Source organism: Manis javanica, chromosome 3 (assembly GCF_040802235.1).
Source record: "Manis javanica isolate MJ-LG chromosome 3, MJ_LKY, whole genome shotgun sequence".
Lineage (NCBI taxonomy): Eukaryota > Metazoa > Chordata > Mammalia > Pholidota > Manidae > Manis > Manis javanica.
The window spans coordinates 171,165,750-171,193,164 of NC_133158.1; the positions used below are offsets into that span (position 1 = coordinate 171,165,750).

Sequence of the window (27,415 nt, forward strand, 5' to 3'; positions counted from 1 at the left end):
CTCTGGTGGGGAACCTTGTCTCTCCTCTCCTCCCCTGGTCAGGGCATGCTTTTCACTCAAGCAGTTACTGCCACCCGTCAGAGGGGAGAAGAGTCCAGGCTCTGGAGTCAAAGTCATAGTTACATTCCACATTCACAGGATGTGTAACCCTGAGCAAGTCATTTAACCTCTGTGTAAGATGGAAAAATAAACTCTACCAAGCAGGGTCATTACGAGAACCAACTTCGCTGAAGACCCTCTAGGCTCAGCCCAGCACCAGGCAGTCAGTAGTGTGTCCTCCCCAGTTCAGTCGAGTGTAGAATTTGGGGGGCTTGGAGCACTTCTCAGCTCTCTTCCCACCATATCACTAAGCATGCAGAAAGTAGCTCTAGGGTACCTGGGTGTGTTTGTGTGTGCCATTTCCATCAGCCTAAATTCCCTCATGTGTAAACAGGGTGCCTGCCCTCTTGTGCAGGGCTGTTGTGAAAAACAGGTCTACCTTGTCGGTAATGCCAAACACTAAAGACTCCGTCTTCAGCCAACCAAGGCCTCCCGTGACTGGAACCTTCACACCCTTCCTTTAACTGGGAAGTTCAACATTCAAATTCAAGGGTTAGTGAGTGCCTGCTGTATGCCAGGCTCGGTTCTAGGTCCCAAGAACACCGAGAGCTTATAGAGGACTAGATCATTTAGCCCTGGGAAGTTGTCACCCACCCTCTGCGACAGCACACACAGATTTGGCAGCACCATTAGGGACAAGTGTGCAGTCCATGACATAGGAACAGGCCAAAGGAGACTGGCCCTAGATGTCTAGTCCAGGGGACGGTCCTGTCACCCTAAGGATCTGGGCCCTAACTACAGGATGGGAGGACAGGAGGGTGGGTTCTCAGGATACACAGTTTCCATCTTGCCCTCTGGCCTCACCCATTCCTCAGGCCAGTGCTAGAGGCCTGCTCCCTGACGCAGCAGGGACACCGTCACAGCTGGTCTCCTTCCTACGCTTAGGGATGTGTCAGGCAACAGCGGGACCCACGCTGCTGCTAATGGAAGGTGGACTTTAGACTCTAGGCAGGCCACAATAGGAGTGCCCTCTGCTGTCTGATGTTGGCATCACACCTCGGAAGCCCACTCCCTATCCCGCTTTCCGGAAGGGCATCTGAAGTGTTACCACATAGGTCTCCTGATGCTGGGATGCTGGCCATTAATGGTCCCTGAGTTGATTTTAGATCAGAGATGTATGGTTGGGTTTTCACAGTGTTGGTGTATATATGCAGACATATAGTCAGAGGGGGATTTTTCATAAAAATCTGGTTTGCTGGTTTCTCTTGAAAAATCTGAGGTTCTGGCAACAAAAGGCCTGCATGCCCACTTGTCAAGATTTGGCTGGACCTGAGGGGGAACCTCTTCCCTAAGCAGAGCCGACAATCTAGCCCATCCCCTGAAAAAAGCGCTTGAAGGAAGTCTGTGCACTTACAGAAAAAAAACTACTATCTCAGGAAAAAGCTGTCCTCTCTTGCAAAATAAAAACATGAGGTCAGCCTGATCAGGACCCACTCTCTGGATCCAGAAACAAACCCAGAATGGTGGGCCGGGGCAGACTGGAAAAACTGCAGCAAGATAATAAAAGGTTTGTATCCTTCATATAAATGGTTATGTTATCAACAAGAAAAGGAAAAGCAACCCAAAAGGAAAGTGGACAAGGCTATTAGGCAATTCACAGCAAAAGAAAATAAATACTACATGTGGAACAGTCAGCCTCAACAAAATTAACAGGACAATTTGATGCTTTCTTAAAACTATCATATTGGCCACAATGAACTAGATTTTTGACACCAGCAAAGGATGGGAAAGTGGACAATTTCAACTAGCCTGTTTGAAAACAATGTGGCAGCACATACCAAAATTTAAGTCCTCAAATATGTGGTAATCAGGACGTTTGCTAGAGCATTACATGTACAATTAAAATTAAAATCAATTTAAATGGGCACTTGTTGGATATTGATTAAACGCATGATGATGGATTCTCCACTAAAATACTGCAGTCATTATGAAGACTGAAGTATATTTTGGTATGCTAATGAAAAAGGCATCAAGGACATGCATACTGTTAGAGTAAAAAACACCCGATATAATAATATGTATTCTTTGATCCATTTATGTTTTTAAAAGACTACACATATGAGAAATTCAGGGCTGATATTCAAAATATTTAACCACAAGTTGGCTCAGGCACTAGCCTATGTGGGAAACTGGACAGCCCTCTGGGGCCAATCTTAACCCTTTAGCAGCTGCATTGCAGCGGTCCTGGGGGAAGAGAGAAGGCAGACAAAATGGCAGGGGGGGATACTTGGAAGGCTTGTGGCCAAGACTTCCTACCAATAGCATGGTTATGTATACAGAGAAAAAGTGAGAGACAGAACCGAATTTGACAGGGGTACAAGAGGCACTTCATCATTTGCCCCATACAATCTCATTGTTTGAAATTCTAAGGATGAGTGTGAGATTTGAAAAAAAAATCCTATAGGGGAAAATACCGGCATGAATGCTTTTGAAAACGTATCATGACATAACCGTGTGGCATAGACCACTACCAGGCCAGAAGGAATCCAGAGTCATCTGGGGTCCTAGGAATCCCACTTACCACTGTTTACTCTTATTACTTGGTTTGGCCTAATCCCCTCCACTATCATCATGTTTTGAAATATTCTTTTCTACTCAACAAACTGCACCTAAGTAGCACATTGTTAATTTATGTGCCACCTTTTATTAACCACAAATATTTTTCTGCCAGGTAAAACTCTCTATAAACAGCCGTCTTGCCAATTAGTTTCAGCCCCAGGCAAGTTTGCTATAGATTCAATGTGACCAAAGAAATTGATAGCAAAACATTCTTTGGGGTGAAAGGGTTTATTTATTACCCGGCTTGTTGTCCAGCAGTAGGTCAAGCACTAGCATCTCTGCCTCCGCCCATTTAGTGCAATAATAGCTTATTGCCTAAAGGTGTGGAAGCGGTATCCTAGCAACAGGCCAGTTACATCATCAGGTTATCTAAGTTCAGTGAGGTTCCTGGCCATAGGAACCCCAACTTCCCCACAACATCAAATTACTAATATCACCACAGTGAATTCATATAATCACAGCCCAGCATTAAAAAATGTGACATTCATGCTGACCTGTTTGGTCCCATGATGAGACAATTCATACAGTTTTTGAAACAATGAAAACATTTCTAACCAAAGCCTTCAAAACCATAGTGGTTGGCAATGTTAATTGGAGAACCATTTGTCATGCATTCTCCAGATGTGGGAAATGGAACCAATGTGCGTGACCCTTCTCCTCCCTGAGAGGGCCCACCCTAAGAACCCTCACCTGTGGAGACAATCAGGAAAGCCGAAAACTAGCAGGGACTCTGGAGACACAACTCAGAACACAGCCCTGGGGAATACCAGCAGGTTTCAAAGTCTTACTTTGGGGGTAATGGTGTCAGATATCTAAGAATCCAGAGCAAGTAGCTGGGAATAAATAAAGGTGGGGAAGAACACATGACTTCTGAGTATTTTAAAATAAAATTGTCAAAGCAGTGATTCTCAAAGGGAGAAATATCAGAATGAAAGAGGATGGATGCATGTTCTTTGAAAAAGGATCATAAATTCATAGTTGAAGAAACTATATTTATTTTTCCTATAAAGCAAACTACCAAAAGGAAAGTTCTGGAAAATCTTGTCTGATGAATATCTGTGGTAAAAATATTAATTATCATACCCTCTGGAAAGAGGAGGTGAATTCTTATGTGACCATAAAAGGGGTAGCAGCTTTAAATTTTGAACTTGTAATTGGCTTTTATGAGCCAGTGCAGGTAGAGTGAGGAACAGCAGACACTCTGGAGAGGGGAGGGGACTGTGCCAGGGGGATATGGGCAGTCACTAGGACGTAAGATCTAGGGACCTACGATGGACTGAATATTTAAGTCCCCCCAAAATTCATATATGGAAATCCTAACCCCCAATGTGATGAAACTAGTCAGCAGGGCCTTGGGGAGGTAATTAGGTCATGAGGGTGGAGCCCTCATGAATGGGGTTAATTCCTTTGTAAATGGGATGCCAGAGAGCTCCCTTGCCCTTCTGCCATATAAGAATTCAACAAGAAGCGTGCCATCTGCCACCTGGAAGAGGATCCTCACTAGAACCCAATCATGTTGACATTGGACTTCCAGCCTCTGGAACTGTGAGATAGAAATTTCTGTTATTGATAAGCCACCCAGTCTGTGGCGCTTTGTTATTGCAGCTGAAATGATTAAGACAGGACCTTGTCTGCTTGATCCAGCTGTCTCTTCAGCACTTGAGTCAGTGCTCAACACACAGAAGGGGCTCAATTAATATTTATTGACTAAATGCATTAATGTATATCAAAATCAGGTTAGAAATCAATTATCTTTCTTTCCCAGTCCATTCTCTAAAAGACCCTGGAACTGATCTTACAGAAATAAATTTAATATGAGCCAAACTATTAGCTGCCTGTCCCATTCTCTTTTCCTCCTTAAATTTCCTAGCCTCTCTTGCAGCTACAGCCTGGCCAGTAAGATGTAAGGGGAAGTGTTATATGGTACTTGCTGGAAGGCTTCATAAAATAAAAGAGGAACACTTTCTCTTTCCTTCATCCTTTTGCTTGAAATGCAGACACAATGGGCTGATCAAAAAGACACACGGACCATGGGTGGGATACTGGTACTAAGGATGACACTTAGAGAGATGCAAGAATCCTAGGTCCCTCATGACTGCAGTCACCATACCCACCCTGAATTGTCTGCCTTCAGACTTCATGTATATGAGAGAGAAATAAATGTCTATATTTTATATACCAATGGTCTTTGGGATTTTTCTATTATAGAGAGACAAAGCTAATCCTAACTGATAGGTGGGCAAGCTCCACACCCCTAGGGAAGTGGAGATGAAGTGAAAGTGTGGCACTCCACAAAAGTCCAGTTCCACACCACGTCAGCAACACCCCAGGGTTGGCTCTATTTGTTACCTGGCCCTGGCATCCCAGACACCAGCCCCTCTGGGCATTGAATCAGGTATCTGTAAGTCCTGGGACAGTGCTTATGGTAGAGATTTTCCACCATTGTGTTGCCCCCTCTGACCACGACCTTCTTGTTATGATTCATGTAGTTCCACAGGTGCAGGGCATAGGAGTAGTTGAAGCTTGGTTCTGGGCCCCAGACTTCATAGTAGCACCTCCACTGTGGATAGGAGATGGGACAAAATCTGTGGGGATGTAGGAAGGACAAGTTCTGACACCTGACGTCGCTCACCTCCTGGAAGTCTCTGAGTTTGCACCACAGTCTCAATATCCTTGTCATCAAATTGGGACCCTGGTTGCCCCAAACGTCCAAATTGTAGTGTTCAACAAAGTTTTCCATGCACTCCCACAGAAAAGGGTGGTGGGGCAGGAATCCAAACACCCTGTTGCTAGAGTAATGAGAAGACTGTGCAGCCAAGTTCTCCTCAGGAATGGGCCTGATGGAAATGACATCGGTGTCCATGTAGATGCCGCCATATTTCCAGATGATGGCGAGACGGCACGCATCTGAGCTGACATGGAGCCAGTGTCTCTCGGCACTGGCATTGATCTGCAGGAGCAGGTGAAAATTAGCAGGGAAGAGGGAGGGGTGTCACAGTAGGGGGCCAGGCCCAGGTAGCCCAGCAGGAGGAAGCAAGCTAGCTTCTCAAAAATCTATTTACCCAAAGCCTAGTTTTGCAAATTTACCAAACTTATCTCCACCCAAAATGAAGGGTCCCCACCAGTAAGATGGCAAACTTCCGGCTTCTCTTCAGGGTCCTCAGTTCCCGCCAGCGCCACCTGAAGCCCAATCACCTCTTGCCTGCCTCCCAATCCCAGCACCTAGCCAACAGCCATTAGCCCCGTAGAAGTGACACCTCAATCAATTCATGCCCCTTCCTATATAACCCAGCACCTTTCCCTAATAAAGCGTAACTCTCCGGTGAATTGCTGCTATGTGTCGCTCCTTTCCTTTCATTGGTGCCGAAACCCGGGAGACGGGACACCCCAACTGGGCCCCGTCTTCCCCCCGACACCAGCAGCAGCTTGCCCTCATCCTCTTTTTCCGGCACTGGCTCATCACACTCACCACTCCTCTCCGGCCTTTAGGTAAGTTTTCCCCCCGGAGTGGGCCGCTCTTCCCCGAGCTATCGCAGTGCCATTGACCGTGATCGTCCGGCAAGGCCCTGACGCTCGGGGATGAGGAGGGAACGCTCCCTGCCTCAGGCCTTCATGGCTGTGGTGGACCCTCAGGCCCCTCCTCCAACAGCCATAAATCCCCGCCTCAAGCCTTTACGGCTGCAGCGGACGCCCAGGCCCCTCCTCCAACAGTCATAAACTCATTCACCATCCCTTCCATCAGTGCTGAAAGTTTTTAAGCAAAATTTCCCCGGGGTGGGCCACTCTTCCCCCAGCTATCGCAGTGCCATTGACCGTGATCGTCCGGCAAGGCCCTGACGCTCAGGGATGAGGAGGAACTCTCCCCGCCTCAGGCCTTCACGGCTGCGGCGGACCCTCAGGCCCCTCCCCAAACAGCCATAAATCCCCGCCTCAGGCCTTCACGGCTGTGGCCGACTCTCAGGTACACCCCTCCAACAGCCATAAACGAGGTGACTCCTTTGTAGATGAGAACGCTCCCTTTTCCCCCCCTCCTCCTTCTGCTCCGTCCGCCGAAAACGCCTAGCGCTAGGTACCTCGTGACTCCGGCACTCTGCCTCCTTAGGGAAGTCTGGGTGACGACCCACACTTCCTAAGAAATTCCGACTCGTGTACGAGTTTCCGCAGACCACCAAGGATCATCGGGGACGCCCTTTGTCTCCTTGTGGTCTGCTTCCAGTCCGAGGATCTCCGTTCGTCTTCCTCTATTTGTCTCCTTCTCTGTCCTTTAGCCATGGGAGCCTCCTCATCCCTCCCTGAAGGTTCACCTCTTGAATGCCTGCTTAAGCATACCCTCTCCCTGACGCCTGATATAAAACCAAAACTTCTCCGTAAATATTGCTCCCAAGATTGGCCGACATACCCCCTAGACAATAACAACCAATTGCCCGCAGGGGGAACTCTTGATCCTAACATCACTCGCGATCTTTTTAACTACTGCCAGCGCCTGAAAAAATGGAAGGAGATTCTCTATATTGAAGCTTTCCGCCTCCTCCTCTCCCCGCCCCCTCCCAAGTTCTCCTAGCCTGCAAGCCGCCGCCCCCGCAGAAGCCTCCCGTTCACTCCCTTCCCCTTCTTCTCCTACAACAGCCCTTCTCGCTTCCTCCCCCACCATCTCCTCCCCCATCTCACCTCCTCCGCCTTCGTCCCCCACAGATTAAGCCTGAGCCTTTCAGCCCCCCCTTTAACTAGGTCCCAAGGGCCTCCTCCATCTTTGCCCTCATCACCTGTTTCTCCCCTGTTAGGGACTGCCTTTGTCTTCTCACATGTTTGTAGAGAGAATGGGAAAGCACCTTCCCCCATGTCTGAACGCAGCATGGGAAAGCACAAGCTAGAGAACAACCGGTGCAGTCCTTGGAAGTTATCTGTGCACAAAAACATATCTTGTCCTCGAAGATGAGCCAAGACTCCTCACTCTGAAAATAGGGAGACCTTGAAGATGTGTAGAAACACCGCCCCTGCTTCTAAATATGCCCTTCCCCCACTTGCCAATGTGGCAGGAATGGAGAACAAAGAACATTCTGTTTATGCATTCCATAAGCAATTAACTGGAGCCCTGCTGTAGCTCAATTAGTAGAGCATGGGACTCTTAACCTCAGAGTTATGAGTTCAAGCCCAACTAAAGCAGCAGAGGCAAGCAGCTGGGCTGCTAGCTGGCGACACGTGGGTCCAATTCTATCTTTCTTTATTTTCTTTGCCCCCCCTTCTGCACTTCAGGACCTGCTCGACTAGGCATGGCTAGACCACGTCACTCCCCCACAGACTGAGCCGGAACCCTTCAGTCCCCCTCAGATTCGGTCCCGAGGGCCTCCCAAAATTATCACCCCCCTCTGGGAAGTAGCAAGATCCGAAGGCATCGTGTGCGTTCACATCCCTTTCTCCTTAGGAGATTTAGCCCAACTAGAGAAACACCTAAGTTCCTTTTCCACTGATCCCACGACATACATCAGGGAGTTTCAATGGACCCTCCAGTCTTACAGCCTCACACATCATGACATTTTCATGCTCCTGGCCAATACTCTCCTCCCTGAAGAGCGTAGATGAGTTTGGGACTTCGCCCAAACGCACGCTACCGAAACCCACAAGACTGACCCCACCTATCCCCCTGGCCCCACTGCTGTCCCTGAACAAGACCCACACTGAGATTATAACACCGCCATGAGTCTCTGCTCTCGAAATATTTTTGCCTCCTGCTTAATAGCAGGTCTGAAAAAGGCAGCTCGTAAAGTAGTCAATTTTCAAAAGCTCCAAGACATAATTCAAAAGAGAGATGAAACCCCCTCCGAGTTCTTAGACAGACTCACTCAAGCCCTATACAGTATACCAGCCTAGACCCAGAAACACCTAAAGGAAGACAGGTCCTTATGACATACTTCCTAGCTCAAAGCTACCCCGATATTAAAGCTAAACTCAAAAAGTTAGAACAGGGCCCCGCTACCCCACAGACTGAGATCCTAACAGTAGCCTTTAAAGTCTTCCATAACTTTAAAGGAGGAGGAAGAATGCCGTAAACAAAAGGCTGATCAGGCCAATTTCCAGATGTTGGCCCAGCTGATAAAACCACAACCTGGGCGCCCCTCTACAAACAAGCCCCCCCCCAGGAGCTTGTTTCAAGTGCGGAAGAGAGGGACATTGGTCAAGGGCATGCCCCTCCCCCTGATCTCCTACCACCCCATGCCCCAGATGCCACAGAAAGGGCCACTGGGGGTCTAATTGCCCAACCACCCAAAGGGGAGGCTAGACGAACAACCCCCATCCTACGCCCGCCGTAGTGAGGCTGGCAGAAGAAGATTGACGGGGCCCGGGGGCTTCTCGCCCGACCATTTCCATCACCAAACAGGAGCCCAGGGTTACTTTAACAGTAGACAGTCGCCCCATCTCCTTCCTCCTAGATACAGGAGCCACCTTCTCAGTCTTGTGAGAATACCAGGGCCCTACCATGCCAGCCATTACTCCTATAGTTGGGGTAGGAGGTAAACAGATTTTCCCATTAAATGCCCCCCCTCTTTTATGCACAATCCTAGACAGTCCCATACCTTTCTCCCACTCCTTCCTAGTTATGTCCCAGTGTCCCATCCCTTTACTAGGATGAGACTTCCTTTCCCTCCTCCACGTTTCCATAACTATATCCACTCCCACAGCCCCCAGTACTCCCTTTCTGATGGCCCTCATAGCCGACAACCCCCGTCTACCCAATGAAAGCTCCGGTTCCGCCCTCATACACCCTGTAAATCCCAAAGTTTGGGACATTACAAGCCCCTCCGTGGCCCTATGTCCCCCTGCCTCTGTCAAATTACGTGACCCCTCTCAGTATATCTGTCAGGCCCAATACCCCCTAACCACTTCAGCCCTCATAGGCCTCCAACCCATCATTCAAGATCTCTTAAACAAAAATTACCTCAGACCCACTCACTCCCCATTTAATACCCCCATATTAGCTGTTAAAAAAACCAACGTATCTTTCCGCCTTGTCCAAGACCTTCACCTCATCAACATGGCCGTTGTCCCTATCCATCCCTTAGTTCCAAATCCATACAGCCTTTTATCGCAGATCCCTGCCTCAGCATCCCACTTCTCAGTCCTAGATCTCAAAGACCCATTTTTCTATCCCTCTAGACCCCAGCTCCCATGATTTTTTCATCTTCACCTGGACGGACACATACACAAGACATTCTAAACAACTCACTTGGACAGTTTTGCCACAAAGCTTTGGAGATAGTCCCCATATTTTTAGACAGGTCCTAGCTCAGGACCTCAAACAGTTTCATCATGATCACTCCAAGTCCACCTTATTACAATACATGGACAATCTTCTACTCTGCAGTCCCTCGTGGGAACAGTCTCTACTTGACACTGCCTCCCTACTTAACCTTCTAGCTTCCAGAGGTTACCGAGTATCCCCTGTCAAAGCTCAAATCTCTTCCCCTCCTGGCACTTACCTCAGATTCCTTCTATCTCAACAAAGAAAGTCCATTACCTTAGACAGAAAATGGCTCCTCTCTGACCTGCCCGTTCCCAAAACCAAGACAGAAATCCTTTCCTTTCTAGGCCTGGCTAAATATTTTAGAGCGTAGATCCCTAACTTCTCCCTGTTGGCAAGACCCCTATACGACCTCAGCAAGAGCTCCCCTAAAGAACCATTATCCTTCTCACCCTGACACTCCTTCATTAAGCTCTGTCAAGCCCTTGTAGAAGCCCCAGCTCTCCATCTTCCTGATTTGTCGAAGCCCTTCTCATTATACATTCATGAGAGGTCCAGTCAAGCTCTAGGAGTCCTAAGCCAATATTATGGCCCATCCTTTGCCCCAGTAGCTTATCTCTCCAAGCAATTAGACCCCACAGTTCAGGGATGGGCCCCCTGCCTACGAGCATTAGCTGCTAGACAGCTCTTGCAGAAGGCAGCTCATAAACCAACATTCAGGGTGCCCCTTACCATTCTGTCCCCACATCACCTAAAGGACCTCTTAACCTACAAAAGTTTACAGACTCTCCCTCCCTCCAGACTCCTGACCTTACTGTCCTCTTTCCTCCAAAATCCCGTTCACCCCCTTTGCAATCCATACCCGAATCATGACTTTTTCCTCCTTTACTGCTCTCTTGCTTTTTTCCTCATTCTTATTGTCTTACCCACCACCCCAGCATCCTTTGTATGGCGATTCAAAGTCAGACAGACTTACACACAGCATCAAACAAAAGTTACTGCCCTCATTGCCACACCAGACTGCCCTCTGAAAAGCTGCTCTGAGCCTTTATACCTCCACTTTCCTCCCTCCACTGAAGTGTTCACTAGCAGCTACCCTTATTCTCCCTACCTCTGCTTCCTCTATGACCAAAAACAAGCCTATTGCAGGCGATGGCCAGACACCTACAGGAGATGTCCCTACTGGTCTTGCGCCATTCACTACATGAGTAACTTCCAGTACCCACAGTATTACTCCTCCAACCGTTTCATGAAATATCCCAACGGCTCATTCTCCTTATCAATCCCAGATCCCTGGGACTCTCGATAGGCTGCCAGAGTCACAGCCTCAGTTTACTACAGGGGGTTCCTTGACCCCCCACGGTACCCTTCATATCTCTCAAAATTATGTTCCCTCTCATTCCCAGATCTCTCAAGTTGCATCAGATAACAGACATTCCGAAAAAGTCATTATCCAAACTCTTGACGGTGCCTCTTCATCTTCTTATCCCTGCACCTCTTCCCATTTCTCTTACTCTTCATTACAGCTCATTTAGGACACCACCATCTTTGTCAACCACACCCTCAACACCGCCAATTGTTTCTTGTGTGCATCACTACAGCGCCCACTGCTGGCCGCCATGCCCCTTAATATTTCCAACTACTCCTTCCATGCAGAAGGACAACCCCTCTGCCCCCTGGCAGACATACCCCTATGGGAACCAGAATACGCAGATAATCTCACCATCCACCACTGTGTAGGCCCAACTCCACCCCCCTCCAGCGCACTTCACTGCCTCTCTATCTACACCCCTACCTCCGGCTCTAAGACTTTTATGCAACCGAGACACTTCTTTTGGTGTAATGGCAGTCTTTTCAACTCACTGCCTCTCAGCTCCAATACACCCTGCATTCTCGTCACCCTAATTCCACAGCTTACACTTTACAGCATGGCAGAATTTCTTGAGCTCCAACCTCCCTTGCCCTCTTACACAAAAAGAGCTGCTTTCCTTCCCATCATGGTCGGTATCTCTTTGATCACCTCAGCCATTGGGGCAGGGTTTTCGGGAGAAGCCTTGGGTCACTCTCTATGGGCAGTTAGAGATCTCAACGCCAACCTTGAGGGAGCCCTGACATCCACTGCCGATTCTCTAGCCTCTCTCCAAAGACAGGTCACTTCGCTAACTAAAGTCACCCTTCAAAACCGGGGGGCCCTAGATCTGCTTACAGCCAAGAAGGGCGGCACCTGTGTCTTCCTCTGGGAAGAGTGCTGCTATTCCGGCATTGTAGAAACTAACATTACCAAACTCACCGACCTTGCCTCCAGCCTCCACTCTGCTTCCAATTCCAACCCATTCTCCTCAATACTAACAAACCCCCTCCTCACCTAGCTCTGGCCCATTGCAGGCCCCATAATAATCATTCTTCTCGCCTGTCTCTTCTTACCCTGTATAATAAAGTTCATCAAATCCCAAGTCGGAAAAGTCTCTAATCAAGCTTTCAACCAGCTTTTACTTAGGAACTACCAGCTTCTGGCCACAGAAGAACTCTCACCCTCACGTGACCTCCACACTACACGCTGAGATGGACCCCTCTCTCCACTGGAAACTGTTCCTGGAAACAATGGCCGCAGACGCCTGGCTCCTGACACCCATATCCTCTTGGCACCATTGGAATCAACAGGTCCTCAACCTATGGTTACAGGGAACCTTCATTGATTTCCAAACCTGAAGAAGTCCACATCTACTCGTCCTTACTGAGGGGAGTCCTATCAACCCTTTCCTCCCAATCCTCAAGCCCTCACTCCCTTCTCCGCCCCTGTTCAGCAGGAAGCAGCCAGAGAGAAAGCAACATCCACAAACCCATAGAGGAGAAAGGGGGGAATGAAGGGTCCCCACCAGTAAGATGGCAAACTTCCAGCTTCTCTTCGGGGTCCTCAGTTCCCGCCGGCGCCACCTGAAGCCCAATCACCTCTCGCCCCCTTCCCAATCCCAGCACCTAGCCAACAGCCAACAGCCCCGTAGAAGTGACACCTCAATCAATTCATGCCCCTTCCTATATAACCCAGCACCTTTCCCTAATAAAGCGTAACTCTCTGGTGAATTGCTGCTATGTGTCGCTCCTTTCCTTTCACAAAAGAGTTGCCTTTAAGTAAAAAGGTCACTGCAATCAGTATCAATGGGAAGATTTTAGCAGCTTTAAAGATTTCATGAAACTGTTAAAAAAGAAAAATTAAAAGCAGTGGAAAGGTAAAGAAGAAACCCAGAAGGGGTTTCAACATGAACTGGGTGAGTCATTTAAAGCAGGGTGTACATTAGCCACAAATATGACTGTGAAGAAAGAATTCTCTCCAAGTCCTAAAAGTGCCAGAAACTGACCAAAAAAAAAAACCTAGGAAAATGCAATAGTTCACTACGTGTGCTCTTTGGGAATTGGTAAAAGAATCTTAAAATGCATACTTGCATGCATGCCTTCATTCACTAATTAATTACACTAATAATATTAGGTGAAGGCTTACATGCAATGTGCCAAGCTTTGTCACAGCTGTTAAGCACTTATCAATGAAAGACAGAAGTCCCTCCTGGGAAGAGATAGACAGTAAACAAATACAGTTTACTCTTGAACAACACAGGGGTTAGTGGTGCCAGCCCCCACACACTAGAAAATCCATGTATAATATTTGACTCCCCAAACCTTAACTTAACTACTAATAGCCTGCTGTTGACCAGAAGCCTTACTGAAAAGATAAACAAATTGATTAGCACATACAGTGTATGTCATATCTATCATATACTGTTTGATTACAATAAAGTAACCTACAGAAAAGAAAATGCTTTTTTTTTCAAATTGTTACAACTCTCCAAAAAATTCTCCAATATATTTACTGAAAAAATTCTGCATGTGAGTGGGTCTGTGCTGTTCAAAACTGGTGTTATTCAAGGATCAATTGTAAATACACAATAGGTTGGATGTTCAGAAGGACTATGAAGGAAAAAAAGCTAGATGAGGAGGTTCTGAAGGGGGCAGTGGGGGAACACTGCTTTATTTTGGGTTCCAGGAGAAACTTGAATGAAGTGGATGGGTGAACCATGCGGACATTTTGGAAAAGAAGGTGCCAGGCAAAGGGACAGCAAGTGCAAAGGAAGTTAGCTCTATGAGGGCTTTGCTACAAGTGCAAAGGGAGGAGCTCTGTATGCATAAATAGGAAGGAGGCTTTGTGGCCCAGGCAGAATAGGAAGGAGATGAGATCAGAAAACACTGGGATCGGGATGGCAGCAGGTCACATAGGCTGGGGTAGAGACTGAAATTCTTTGGAAAGGTTGGAAGAAAGGAGACATGTGATCTGAGTCAGTCTTAAAAGGGTCACACTGGCTGCTGTGTGGAAAACAGGGGAGGAGTTTGGGGGGGCAGGGGCAGAAGCACAGAGACAAGTTAAGAGGCTGTTGAAATAATGCAGGCAAGAGATGAGAGTGCAGGAGGATGATAATGGAGGCAGTGGGAGAAACAGTCAGACCCTGGGCACATGGTAAAGATAATGCCAGTCTGGGTTTTGCTGGATTGGATGTGGAGTGGGGAGAGAGGGGTCAGGGATGACTGCAAATGCTAAAATGGGAGCAAAGCAGGAAACGACTTTGAAAACATATAAAAATAAATCAACATAAATGACAATGTTCCCACATGAAATGCTAAACTTTTGAGTACAGAAAACAAATTAGATTTTTGTAATTGATATATGCTGATTAGAAGATTAAAGGACAACACTTGGCTTTTAACAAAACAAATGTTCTTTAAAATTCCACCTCAAAGCCCAAGGAGAGCAGGCCAAGTAATACCATGCAGAAATCATCACATGAGTTGTCAGTGTCCCATTGATGTATGCAACTACTGAAAACCTCATAAATAATAAGAGCTAAATTTATCAAAACTGTGTCCCAAGCTCTTTCTAATCTACACAAAACCTCAAAGAGCAGTATTGTAACTATTCCCATTTTTTAAGTACAAAACTGAAAGGACAGAAAAGTTCAGTAATCTGTCCAAGCTAAGAGGCAGAGGCTGGGTTTGAACCCAGGCAGCCTGGCTCCAGAGATCCATCCATTCAAAAGAATCAAGGGTTTGGTAAAAATAAGTAAAGTTGATTATTTGGTAAATTGATGATTGTGAGTGAACAGACCCAGAAACACTAGACATCAGAAGCCACACGGAACCAGAGAAGGAAGAAGCCTGCTCTGATGTGGGCACTGCACAGACAACAACCTAAAACTCAAGAAACCCCTGACGCACCGGAAAGGGGCTTAGGCCTCTGGCTGCTCATCCCTTTCCGCCCCCACTACTCATCCCTGGGCATCTTCAAGGCCTGCACTTGCCAGTCCACACAGCATACCCAGTGGCCACTAGCAGGTGATGGCACATTGAGTCACCTCTGCAAGCTGGCCCCCGGCAATCCTGAGGTGTCTAACAAAGGCAGAGCGCGCCTCAGCCAGGCATCCCAGGGGTATCTTACGTGACCATCGTAGGCGCATGGCCTGGTAGGGTGCCCTACCGGCTCATCTGGGGCTCTGCATCCCAGGCCCACCTTAGTCCTGAAACCGAACACAGGAACAGTGAGGTATGCAGCTCAGACTGTGCTCCAAGGAACAAGAGCTCCAAGAAAAGATCTATGTCAGAACTGAAAGAGGGTCCATGCTTTTAGAAAATGCTGGGTTGACTCAAATTAAAGTTTCCACAGTTCAGAACAACATCGAGCCTTTCATCTCCTCATCCACAGGGATTACTCTGTGAGAAAAAGCTGTAGCACATAGTGTCATCCAAAACAATTTGAGTAAGGTACTTTAGGTAATGTTACTCTAGCGCTGGCGTGGGGACAGTAGGCCTGGAGCTAGCAGGCCGCCTGCCCTGGTACAGTCCTGGAGCACCCGCTAGCAGGCTAGCACTGAAAAGACACAGGAACCTAGCCAGTGTGTCGCCCCACTAGGTCCCTCTCCTCTGCCAGTGCCTATCTCCCGGCCCACAGCCTGCCGGGACACTGCCCAGCTGCGCTGCCTGTCACCTGTTGGTTAGGACCTCTGAGCTGACAACTGCAGATAAAATCTCAGTCCGGTGAGTCACTCCACCTCCGCCTGACAGGTCCCAGTCTGAGACTTTCAGGCTTTTCAGGAGAAGAGATGGGCACACTGGGATCTAGAAGTCACATGGGGCCAAGAGTCACACTGACCACTGCCCCTCTCACAAATACTCGGGCCTGTCCGGAAAATGTCTCCAGCTGACAGCAACCAAGCACAAGTGTGTTCTCCACCCAGGACAGCCCGCCCAACCCCAGGTGAATGAGTCAGGACGGAACACAAGTTTTCCTTTTGTATATGTAACTATCCTTGTTGGTGGAATAATGGCCACTCAAGCACATCAGGCCCTAAGTCCTGGAACCTGGAACCGTGACCTCATATGGGAAAGGAGTCTTTGCAGAAATCATTACATTAAGGATCTTAAGATGGAGAGATTATCCTGGATTTTCCTGGTGGGCCCTAAATGCGATCAAAGTGTCAGTTCCAGAGAGGGGGAGGGAGAGTTTACACACACACACACAGAGGAAAGGGGGATGGTGGATGGAGGCAGAGACTGCAGGGACTGGCTTCTAGGAGGGGATTCTCCCTGGAGCCCCCCAGGAACAAGGCCCACCAGCACCTGCCTTGCCCATTAACACCGGTGGAGTTTCTGGTCTCCGTGACTGTAAGAGAATGAATTTATCTTGTTTCAGGTCACCAGCTTTGCGGTTATCCACTGCAGCAGCCATAGGCAACTGACACAGTACAACTAACACAAGGGACTCAGTGTTGCCTCTGGGTCTGCAAATCCTCAGTATTTAACATCTGGCCCTTTACAGAGAAAAAGGTTGCTGACATTTAGTTAAGCCTGTGGTTGGAACTTAGATTGGACATTGTATGGTAAACAAATTATACTACTTTGATGACAATTTTTAAATTAATTTTTTTTAAATAATTTTATTTATAAATTAACATTCTCATCACTAAATTCACTCATAACATAATCATACTTAAACATCTACTTTTACTGTGTGTTGTGTATTTTCTTCAGGTCTTTTCTTCCACATAGATATAGGGAGTTTTGAAGAGCTAAAATAATTATAATGACATTATAATGTAGGAATATTTAATCCTCATTGAGTTGTAGCCTATATATGATGCCATAGCTAAAACCTGCAGAATGGAATCATTGAGTGGTTGTACTATCATTTCCGTAAGCATTACCTGGTTGTGGGTTCTCATGAGGGAGCTGTTTAATTGAAATACTATTTCTTTTTTATGCTATGTTACTGAGATGGAGATTACAAAATTCCCAAGAGCTCCAGGGCTTTCTTGATCATATCTTAATAATAATCCAATCTCACATAGCATGCCACCTGATCTCTCATGAATTTTCTATTTATATCATTTTACAGTTAAATATTACCTAGTTTCTCCTTCTGGTGCTAAAGTTTCACATAGATGGATTTAAAACTGTCAGTAAAAAATAAGTAGTCTGTATACCTAGAGAAGATACAGAAACTCATTAGTTAAGAATAGTCTCAAAGTAACCTAGATCCTAAGAGGTAAGGCTGGAAGCAAATGACCCCAGGGGAAAGATCAGCCTTGCTTAAGTCTTCTTTTTATTTGAATCATGAGTTGATGCTGATGCCAGAGGAAAAGGCCAGGCAAGGGTCAAAGGATCTGGGCTCTAGTCCTGTCTTTGACAGTGAGTCCTTACCCTCAGTTTACTCATCTATGAAGTGAGTAGATGGCCCCCATATTCTGTGGTCCCTCCCAAAACTGACATTCTAAGATTCTCTGAACACTTACTTGAGAGTACCATGAAAGCAATGGTGTGTCTTCAAACAGCCTTTCCATATCCAGAGGGAAGAGGAAAACATTGTCTATTGCTACGAGAAGGGAAAGGGCTCGGTAGGTGGAGTTGGTGGGCAGCTGTGCGGAATTGTTGAGACCCTTCATAAACAACACCACAGGCTGCTCTGGATAAATCTTGGCAGCAGACTCCACAGCACAGGAGACCAGGGGCGATGGCTCCATTCTCTCTGAGTTCTCCAGGAACACGATGCTGCGCCCATGGCTCAGGAGGGCTTCCAGCCCCTGCTGGGACTTGTAGGGAGGCAGGCAGGAGAAGAGGCAGGTGGACTTCAGGGTGAGCTGGTAGAAGAAGACACAAGCAAGCAGCAGGATGACCGACAGGGAGAGCTGGAGCTCCTTCAGCATGTCTACTTCTCCCTCCCGGCCTGCTCCTTAAATCAACACAATTAATGAAAAATTAGATCCGCAAAACCTGATAAAAGATGGCACACAAGAAAATGGAACCTGAATACTTCTTAACTAAGATTTTTTAAATCCTAAATAAAATCTGATCAAGTCAAGTCCAGCAATATTAAAAAGAAAAATACATTAACTAAGGCTCATGTAAGGAATTTAAGGATGATTTGAAAGAGGAAAATAATTCATTAATAGATAAACTATGAATGAAATGCAATACCTTAACAGATTAAAGAATAAAAGCTATTTGATCACTTTGCTCAAAAGATGAGAAGAACATGTCACATTCATTCATGATATTTAAAAAGCACATGGAAAGTTTCTTAAGCTCACAAACAATGTCTACGAGAACACAGAGCAATCATCATACTTAACAGGAAGCTTTCAAAACATCCCCATTAAGGACCAGGAATGTGATCCATTCTCACTGTTCCCATCCAATATCATTGTGCTACATCTAACCACTGCAGTAAAACAAGAGCAGAGAATGTCTAATATATACTAAAAAGGAAGAGGAAAAGTATCATTAGTTGTAGAAAATAGGATTGCCTACCTAGAAAATCCAAGAGAATTTACTGAAAAACTAATAGAATTAAGAAGAAAATTAACCTAAGGAAGCAAACTGAAGGTTAGACTTGAGTAACTTTCCAAGATCCCAATTAGCAGAGCCATGACCCTAACCTGGGTCTACCTGCCAACAAAGCCCCAGCCCTGAGCCATTCCCAGCCATGCCTCCCTCTCCATAAATATTAGCTCTAACTCTTCCTAACTGCAGAAGAGCAGAGATCTCAGTTCGTTGGCCGTCTAGTTTTCACATTACATACAACTCTTCTAGAAAATACAAAACCAATGAATCAGAGCTTACCTTCTAGCCAGAGACTTGCAGCCTGCCAATATCTGAGACCTTAGCAATGACGACAAGCTTTTCCCACTACCTGATAAATCACCACCTAATCTTCCATTTCAATAACTGAGGGAAGGAAATCATTGGCAGATGGCCACAAAACACAAGAAGTTCTCAAGAAGCTCCTCCCTTTACTAAGTTACCCCACAGAGACTTGGGAGAAATAAGGGATTCACATAAATTTTTAGGTGACTTACACACTAGGACTCCCTGTGGGTCCATCAGGAGGGTTCACCTGGAGAAAGCTGTGTCATGGCATAGCCCTGGGTCCAACAGATCATGCGCCTCAGCAGGGCAGCTTCAATCCAAATCATGGGCAGAGACTTGGGAAAATGTCTTCATCAGATTATCCTGTAAATTCACCCAAACTGTGCAAAAACTGTTTGATTAAAATAAAAGAAAATCCAAATAAGCAATGGACAAAACCTAGTCTGAGGGCCTGGCGATCTGGAACAAGAATCGGTTCCCCAACTCCAGTTACTATGATTTCAGGAAGGTTCCTTTTGCCCTGAGGTCCTCCATAGTGGTGAATCGGCTTCCTCCCGGACTCCCCAGGTCAGCTTCATTGCCCTCCACTGAGGCGGCAGTCCCTCCCCACATCTCCCAAGATAGTGTCACTCTCCTGTGGGCTGTTCCCCATTGGCCTGAGGCTTAGTGATCCTCCTGGGAGCCACCTTCCGCTCAGGAAGTCATACATCTCTGGTCCAGAGCCTTCTCTTAGGCATGAATAGGTATCCACTGTTCACCCTGGGTGGTCTGGTGTGAACACAGGTCCCCTCCTGAGCAGACTCTGGATGGACACAGAGGTCCTACATCATGGGAGACAGAGCTGCCCCACTCACCTTTGTGCCCAAGGCTCCCGTAACAGCTCCTTGAGTCTCTACACTCATCTCTTCCTTTTGGAGCTGGATTCCTTCTCTAGACCTCACCAACTCTAGGCTCAGGGAGCCTTGGCACCTTTCCAAAGTTCCCCGGCATTGTATAGATGGGTAATTCTTTCCTTGTGGAGGGGAGGGAGAGCAGAGTTCCTAGAGTCACATCCCAGGGAGGTCACACACCCTAGTGCCTTCCAACCACTTGCAGAACCTTGCAACTGAGGCAGAGAGCAAAGAAGTAGCTGGTGGGTGGTCTTTGTTACAGGGATGACAGTGAGCACTACTGATGCAGTGAAATCCTAAACACAAAGACCTACTTGGTCTGACCAAGAACCAAGTAGGGGGTGTGATGGAGAAGGCACTGAGCTTGGAGCCATGCCTCTACCCACCACAGGCTGAGGACACCAGGACAAGCCTCTACACTGCCCAGAGCCTCAGCTTCCCTGTGCTGGGTGGACAGTGACTGACCTCGGGCTTATCACGAGGAGGAAAGGCCTCTGTAAGCCACAGAAGCACCTCACACTGCCCACCGAGGAAAAGACGGGAAAATATTGTAGTGGTATTTGGGCTCCCTGATGACAAACATTAAGTTGTTGTTTTCAGATGAATGACATCTTTTTCCCTACAACACAGTAAGAAGGAAATCCTCAGCCCGGTGTGAGAGTTGAAGCGATTGTGCCAAAACCAGCAGTCAGTCACGGTTCCTGGGGCGTGGTCAGGACCTCACAGCCCCATGTCCCTCCCAGGCCTTTGTGGGGGGGCCTCCCAACATGCGAGCCCTCCGCCAGTAACTCCCCAGGACCCCAGACCTGCCCTTCAGCTTTCCCTGTGTGACAGCAGCACGGCCTGCACTCCCCGCTGCCCGCCATTCTGCCTGTGTGGGCAGGTACCACGGCAGCAGCATCTCACCTGGACCCCACGGGTCCTTCGAGGCCCCAAGGATGGGCTTCAGGAAACCCTGCACCCTGGAGCCATGGCAGCACTACTCTCTTTATTCCAGGTGCCACTTATCCACAGCTTCTACCTATCACACACAGAACCTCCCTGCCCTTTGAGCCTCTGTGACATTTCCTCTGTTCAAAATCCCTCTAAATGTCTTCACCACGCTATCTCAGGCCTTCTCCAACAAGCTAAGCAACCACTAGATACCCCAAGTTAGACAAATCCGAGTAGGAGTGTGCGAAGAGCTATTTATCTCTGAGCAATGGGTGGGTCTGACTACCCAGATGACAGTCCCATATGCATCCAGATATCACTACTTTCCTAGGAGTCTCTGCCTCCCATGAGAGGGTTCTTACATTGTCCGCTATGGAGTAAGCCAGACCTGGCCAGTCCACTGGGCAGTGGGCCTGGGGGATTGTGGCTGAGTGATGAGAAGTGTGGGTTGCTGTAGCCCCAAATAAATGAACAGGGTGGGGAGAAACTGAATCCAATGTTCCTTCTGTTTTATGGTGCTATTCTTTGGATGTTTGGAGGTAGTGCAAAGAAAAGGCAGTACAGGGGAGACAAACACAGCAGCAGAGCAGAGATTTCCCCAACCCTGCACCACTGATAACCACAACTGGAAATAGCCACAACTGAACTCCCTCTGCTATAAAGGACCCACTGTATCAAGAAGGAAAAGAAAGAAATTTTTCACAATGCATGTTTGCTGAACTGAATTACACACGAAAACCGCACTGCTTAATTCCGTTGCTTCTTTGAACCCTGATTTACTGCAAGAAGGAAATGTTCAAGCCAACAATACTTGTTCCATTTACCTTGGAGCCTGTAGAACCAGAGTTCCAGTTTTAAACATATTTGTTAAGCAAGTGAGACTGATAAACGTGTCAAAGCATTCAGTTATTAACAGGGAAAAACCAATACCCAGAACAATATCTTATTGACATTGCCAATTCTTTAACCAGAGTTCTGAACAGGGACTGCAATGTTGGGTTTATGTGAATATCAAGAAAATAGCTAGACAGAGGCTGAGTGAGAAATAATCCATAGCCTAACCTCTGGGAACCCATGGGCGAATAATTGAAGCATATTGAGGTGTGACATTGTTAACACTAAGACTTGGGGAAAAAATTTTTATTAGAAACCAGGGGGTTCACATGCCAGAATAAAATCACATTGTCCCAAGGCAATACTTTAAACTGTTCTGCATTTCTAAGAAAACGGTTCTAGCCCTGCGTTGCTGGAGGCACTGCTCTTCTGTTCTCCACTCAGCCACACCATGCTCTTGCTTAGGAAACCTGACAAAGTTGTCAAGAAGGTGTTTCTGGGTTTGTTCTGGAATTGTACTGACACATGAAATTTCACCCGTTTTAAAATGTACTTGCAGATAAAAAAAGGGATGGAGAATAAGGACAGCGAGATAAGGAAAAAATAGTCCTTGGTGAAGCACTTAGGTCCAAAACACCACTCTTTCAGCCTAAAGAACAGGGTCTGTAAAAAGTCTACAGAAAACAGTGGAACCAGTTGGAGAATGGAGAGTTGGGTGAAGGTGCTTTGCTATTACTTTCTGTAGGTTAATGTTTAGTTTCTTCTTCCTATCAGGAATGGGGAACATCTTGGAGCCATCTAGGCCAAGAATCCACATGGTATGGGAACTTTGTAAAGACGAGCAGCCGTTACAATGAGCACCTCCTAATAAAGCGGAAAAAAACTGTTACTACTAAATGATTGTGTCCCCCCAACACACACTCACCCCGACCACCAAAATTCATACAGTAATCCCAACCCCTCAGTGTGATGGTATTGGAGGTGGGGCCTCTGGGAGGTGATTGGATTTAGATGGGGTCATGAGGGTGGGATCTTTATTAGAAGAGGCAGACCGAGATCTCCCTCCATGAACACGCACCAGGGAACGGCCATATGAGGACACAGCCAGTGGAGCTGTCTGCAAACCAGGACGAGGGGCCTCACCAGAAACCCACTCTGCGCTTTGACCTTGGACTTCCAGCCTCCAGAACTGTGAGCAACACTGTAGTATTTTGTTATAGGAGCCTGAGATGACGAAGACAGAAGCCCCACGGTAGGATATGTGTCTCTGATCTCCGGCCACGTTTTCATGAGAATCTGCCTCTGAGCCGTGGGGGCAGTTGGAGTTCCTCTTAAGATGCGGGGAACTGGGACCAGGCCTTCGCTGACCACCCACCCAAGGACAACTTCATCAGCAACAGGAACCTGTACAGGCTGAACTGCCGCCCTGGCCTGGGGCCGCTGCCTGCCCACCTTGGTCCTTCACAGCCCTTCTTCTGTCCTCTTGTGCCTTTTCTCCCTAACAGAGGTGTCCGGTCTCCTAATCTCCGTGCCTGACAATCACCGTGCTCCCAGTACCCAGGTTCGAAATCAGGGCGTCATTCTTAGCTCTTCTCCCTCCATACGTCCCTCACGTACAAGGTATGTTAGTTCTGCTCCTCTGAGAAGCAGACACCAGACGAGATTAACTGTGCAAGGACTTATTAGGGGAAATGCCTGTGTGAAAGAAATGAGGGGAGGAGCTGCGTAAGGCTGGGACAGCTGTCAACTCCCAGGGCAAATCGGAGAGAAGCCGGGGCAGAAGAGTCCTGCGCCTGCGCCGCCCCATCTAAGGAAGAGTCGGGGCCTCAGTGAGTCCTCAAACCAGCTGGCCACCGGGGGTCTTGGGACTCCCAGGAGGGGCCTCAGCGTTCTCGCCACACAGTCGATGCTGGGAGAAGCCCTTGAGGGGCGTGGCCTTGGTGTATTTCACGGAGGGCCTTCGGTCAGTTGTGCTCCTTCTGGTTGGGGGTTCATGAGGCACATTATCACGGCTACTGCCATGCACTTCGTGAGCTACAGATCTGCTTGTCTGCACGGGTTGGGGAGCAGTGCCTCCATGGTTCCCATGGGCCTTTTCCTGAGGAGAAACTAATAGGAAGGATATTAGGCAGATGAAGTAAAGTCCCGGTCATTGTAGTTGATCTCCGGGCTGCAATTCATCCACTCCCTCCTCCCTTATCCACTCTGAACGCCCCTCATCCTCAGAGGTCATCTCATCAGGTGTGGGCAGCTAACAGGCTGTATAGCTCATCACCCTGAAGTGCCTGAACCCTCCAGAGTCATGCCCTTTCCCAGTTCACAGCTGCTGCCCATGTCTGCTCACAGTTGTTGGGGTAGGGGAGCCCCAGGAGGCCCCCAAATGCATCCCTGAGGTTCCACCCACTGCTTTTGTAAAAGCTGCCTGACCTCTTGCTGCTGATCAGAGTCAATTACCTCCACCAGAGAACTGGGCCCTTTACTTGCGGGTCCCCGGGCAAAATAAATCCAACATGCCCTGCAGCAGTTTACAATTCAATGAGACTTGCTGTGTCACTTGGCAACAATCTGCTCTGTTTGGGATCAGAACCTCCAACACTGAACAGCTCGGAGTTGCAGGAACGGAAGCACAAAATCCTCCGATTAGGCATTAGGAGTGGTGGTCAGTGGGGCCATACCTATTTACAAACCTTGATTCCTGGACCCCTGTACTCTTCCTATTTGGGAACAGAGCACCACGTACAGCTCTCTGAATTGATATAAATATACTGTATCTTGAAGCATGGCACCCCTATTCTTTCCGAGTCTTCTCTAAGCTAGCATGCCAGCTGCTCCTTGAGAAGGCCGCTCCAGAAAGCTGCCTCTGGATGGGGCGTACGTGACAAAACCAGCAGGTTCCATGCTCATGGGGCTGCTCCTGCACCTCTGCTCACTGTGCAGTGAGCTTTGCTATGTGAGGTCCTATGCCTGTGGATCCGATAACCACAGACAGTGTTGCAGCTGCGGCTTTGCAGGCAGGAAGGCAAACTCATACCTGGAAAATTCATTCCTGGGGGATGAACCAGTGGCTTTTCCAATGGAAGGGGCCTGATGTGCTCAACCAACCGGGTGCCAAGTAGCCATTGGTCTCCTCAAGAAGTAGTGCCCTATCAAGGACACACGTTGGTCTCTGTTGCTGACAAGTTGAATATTCAGAGGCAGCAGTATCTAGATCGGTCTCGGGACGTGGACCAAAACAATGTCCTCTCTCTTTGCCACCATAGCCATTCCACTCATGTACCTGTCATGCCAGTTCTGGGCTGGTGACCAATTGCTATACTGTCAGAAGTACACTGATGTTCCTATGAGGTGTTCCCCTGTTACTTTCACTTGCACTGCAATGATAACTAATGATGTTGAGCATCTCTTCGCCTATACATTAGCTGTTTGTTTTCCTCTTCTGTGAATTGCTTTTCCATGCACATTGCTTGTTTTTCTATTGTGTTCTCTACCATCTTCTTATAAATCTACAAAAACCTCATAGAATTGAGATAATAATCTCAGGTTAATGTTAATTTTTTATTTTTTATTAAGGTATTATTGACATACACTCTTATGAAGGTTTCACATGAAAAAACAATGTGGTTACTACATTTACCCAAATTATCATGTCCCCACCCATACCCCAATGCAGTTACTGTCCATCAGTGTAGTAAGATGCCACAGATTCACTGTTTGCCTTCTCTTGTGCTACACTGTTTTCCCCATGACCCTCCACACCATGAGCACTAAACATAATACCCCTCCATCCCCTTCTCCCTCCCTCCCGACCCACCCTCCCACACCCCTCCCCTTTGGTAACAACTAATCCCTTCTTGGAGTCTCTGAGTCTGCTGCTATTTTGTTCTTTCAGTTTTGCTTCATTGTTATACTCCACAAATGAGGGAAATAATTTGGCACTTGTCTTTCTCCGCCTGGCTTATTTCACTGAGCATAATATCCTCCAGCTCCATCCATGTTGTTGCAAATGGTAGGATTTCTTTCTTTCTTATGGCTGAATAGTATTCCATTGTGTATATGTACCACTTCTTCTTGATTCTTTCATCTGCTGATGGACACTTAGGTTGCTCCCATATCTTGGCTATTGTAAACAGTGCTGGAATAAACATAGGGGTACATATGTCTTTTTGAGTGTGAGCAGTTGTATTCTTTGGGTAAATTCCAAGGAGTGGCATTCCCAGGTCAAATGATATTTCTATTTTTAGTTTTCTGAGGAACCCCAATATTGCTTTCCGCAATGGTTGAAGTAGCTTACATTCTTACCAGCTGAGTAGGAGTGTTCCCCTTTCCCTGCATCCTTGCCAGCATTTTTTGTTCTTAGTCTTTTCGATGCTGTCCATCCTTACTAGTATGAGGTGATATCTCATTTGCGGTTTTAATTTGCATTTCCCTGATGATTAGTGATGTGAAACATTTTTTCGTGTGTTTGTTGGTCATCTGAATTTCTTCTTTGGAGAATTGTCTGTTCATATCCTCTGCCCATTTTTAATAGTGTTATTTGCTTTTTGGGTACTGAGGTGTGTGAGTTCTTTAAATATTTTGGATGTTAACCCTTTGTCAGATATGTCATTTACAAATTTATTCACCCATACTGTAGGATGCCTTTTTTGTTCTGTTGATGGTGTCGTTTGTCATAGAGAAAGTTTTTAGCTTGATGTAGTCCCATGTGTTCATTTTTGCTTTTGTTTCCCTTGCTCAAGGAGATGCCTTCAGGAGGAAGTTGCTCGTGCTTATATTCAGGAGATTTTTGCCTATGCTGTCTTCTAAGAGTTTTATGGTTTCATGACTTACATCCAGGTCTTTGATCCATTTCGAGTTTACTTTTGTATATGGGGTTAAATAATAATCCAGTTTCATTCTCTTGCATGTAGCTGTCCAGTTCTGCCAATACTGAAGAGGCAGTCATTTCCCCATGGTATGTCCATGGCTCCTTTAGCATATATTAATTGACCATATATGTTTGGGTTTATATCGGGGCTCTCTAGTCTGTTCCATTGGTCTATGATTCTGTTCTTATTCAGTAACAAATTGTCTTGATTACTGTGGCTTTGTAGTGGTGCTTGAAGTGGGGAGCATAATTCCCCCAACTTTTTTCTTCCTTCTCAGAATTGCTTTGGCTATTCAGGATCTTTGGTGGTTCCATATGAATTTTTGAACTATTTGTTCCAGTTCATTGAAGTATGCTGTTGGAATTTGATAGGGATTGCATTGAATCTGTATATTGCTTTGGACAGGATGGCCATTTTGACAATATTAATTCTTCCTAGCAAAGAACATAGGATGAGTTTACATTTGTTAGTGTCCTCTTTAATTTCTCTTGAGTGTTTTGTAGTTTTCAGGGTATAGTTCTTTCACTTCCTTGGTTAGGTTTATTCCTAGATATTTTATTCTGTTTGATGCAATTGTGAAAGGAATTGTTTTCCTGATTTCTCTTTCTGCTACTTCATCATTAGTGTATAAGAATGCAACACATTTCTGGGTATTAATTTTGTATCCTGCAACTTTGCTGAAATCAGATATTAGTTCTAGTAGTTTTGGAGTGGATTCTTCAGGGATTTTTATGTACAATATCATGTCATCTGCAAAGAGGGACAGTTTAACTTCTTCCTTGCCAATCTGGATGCATTTTATTTCTTTGTGTTCT

General features: G+C 46.8%; 1 protein-coding gene across 1 annotated transcript; it reads right to left on the minus strand.

The window, feature by feature from the left end:
* Positions 1-2,881: 2,881 nt before the first annotated feature.
* On the minus strand, positions 2,882-18,506 carry LOC140848226 (alpha-1,4-N-acetylglucosaminyltransferase-like). Its single transcript, XM_073230438.1, has 2 exons — positions 17,725-18,506; positions 2,882-5,608 (listed from the first exon to the last, which is right to left on the minus strand). Exons 1-2 carry the CDS (start codon positions 18,133-18,135, stop codon positions 4,997-4,999), a joined length of 1,023 nt encoding a protein of 340 aa, XP_073086539.1. The 5' UTR covers positions 18,136-18,506; the 3' UTR covers positions 2,882-4,996.
* Positions 18,507-27,415: the final 8,909 nt, after the last annotated feature.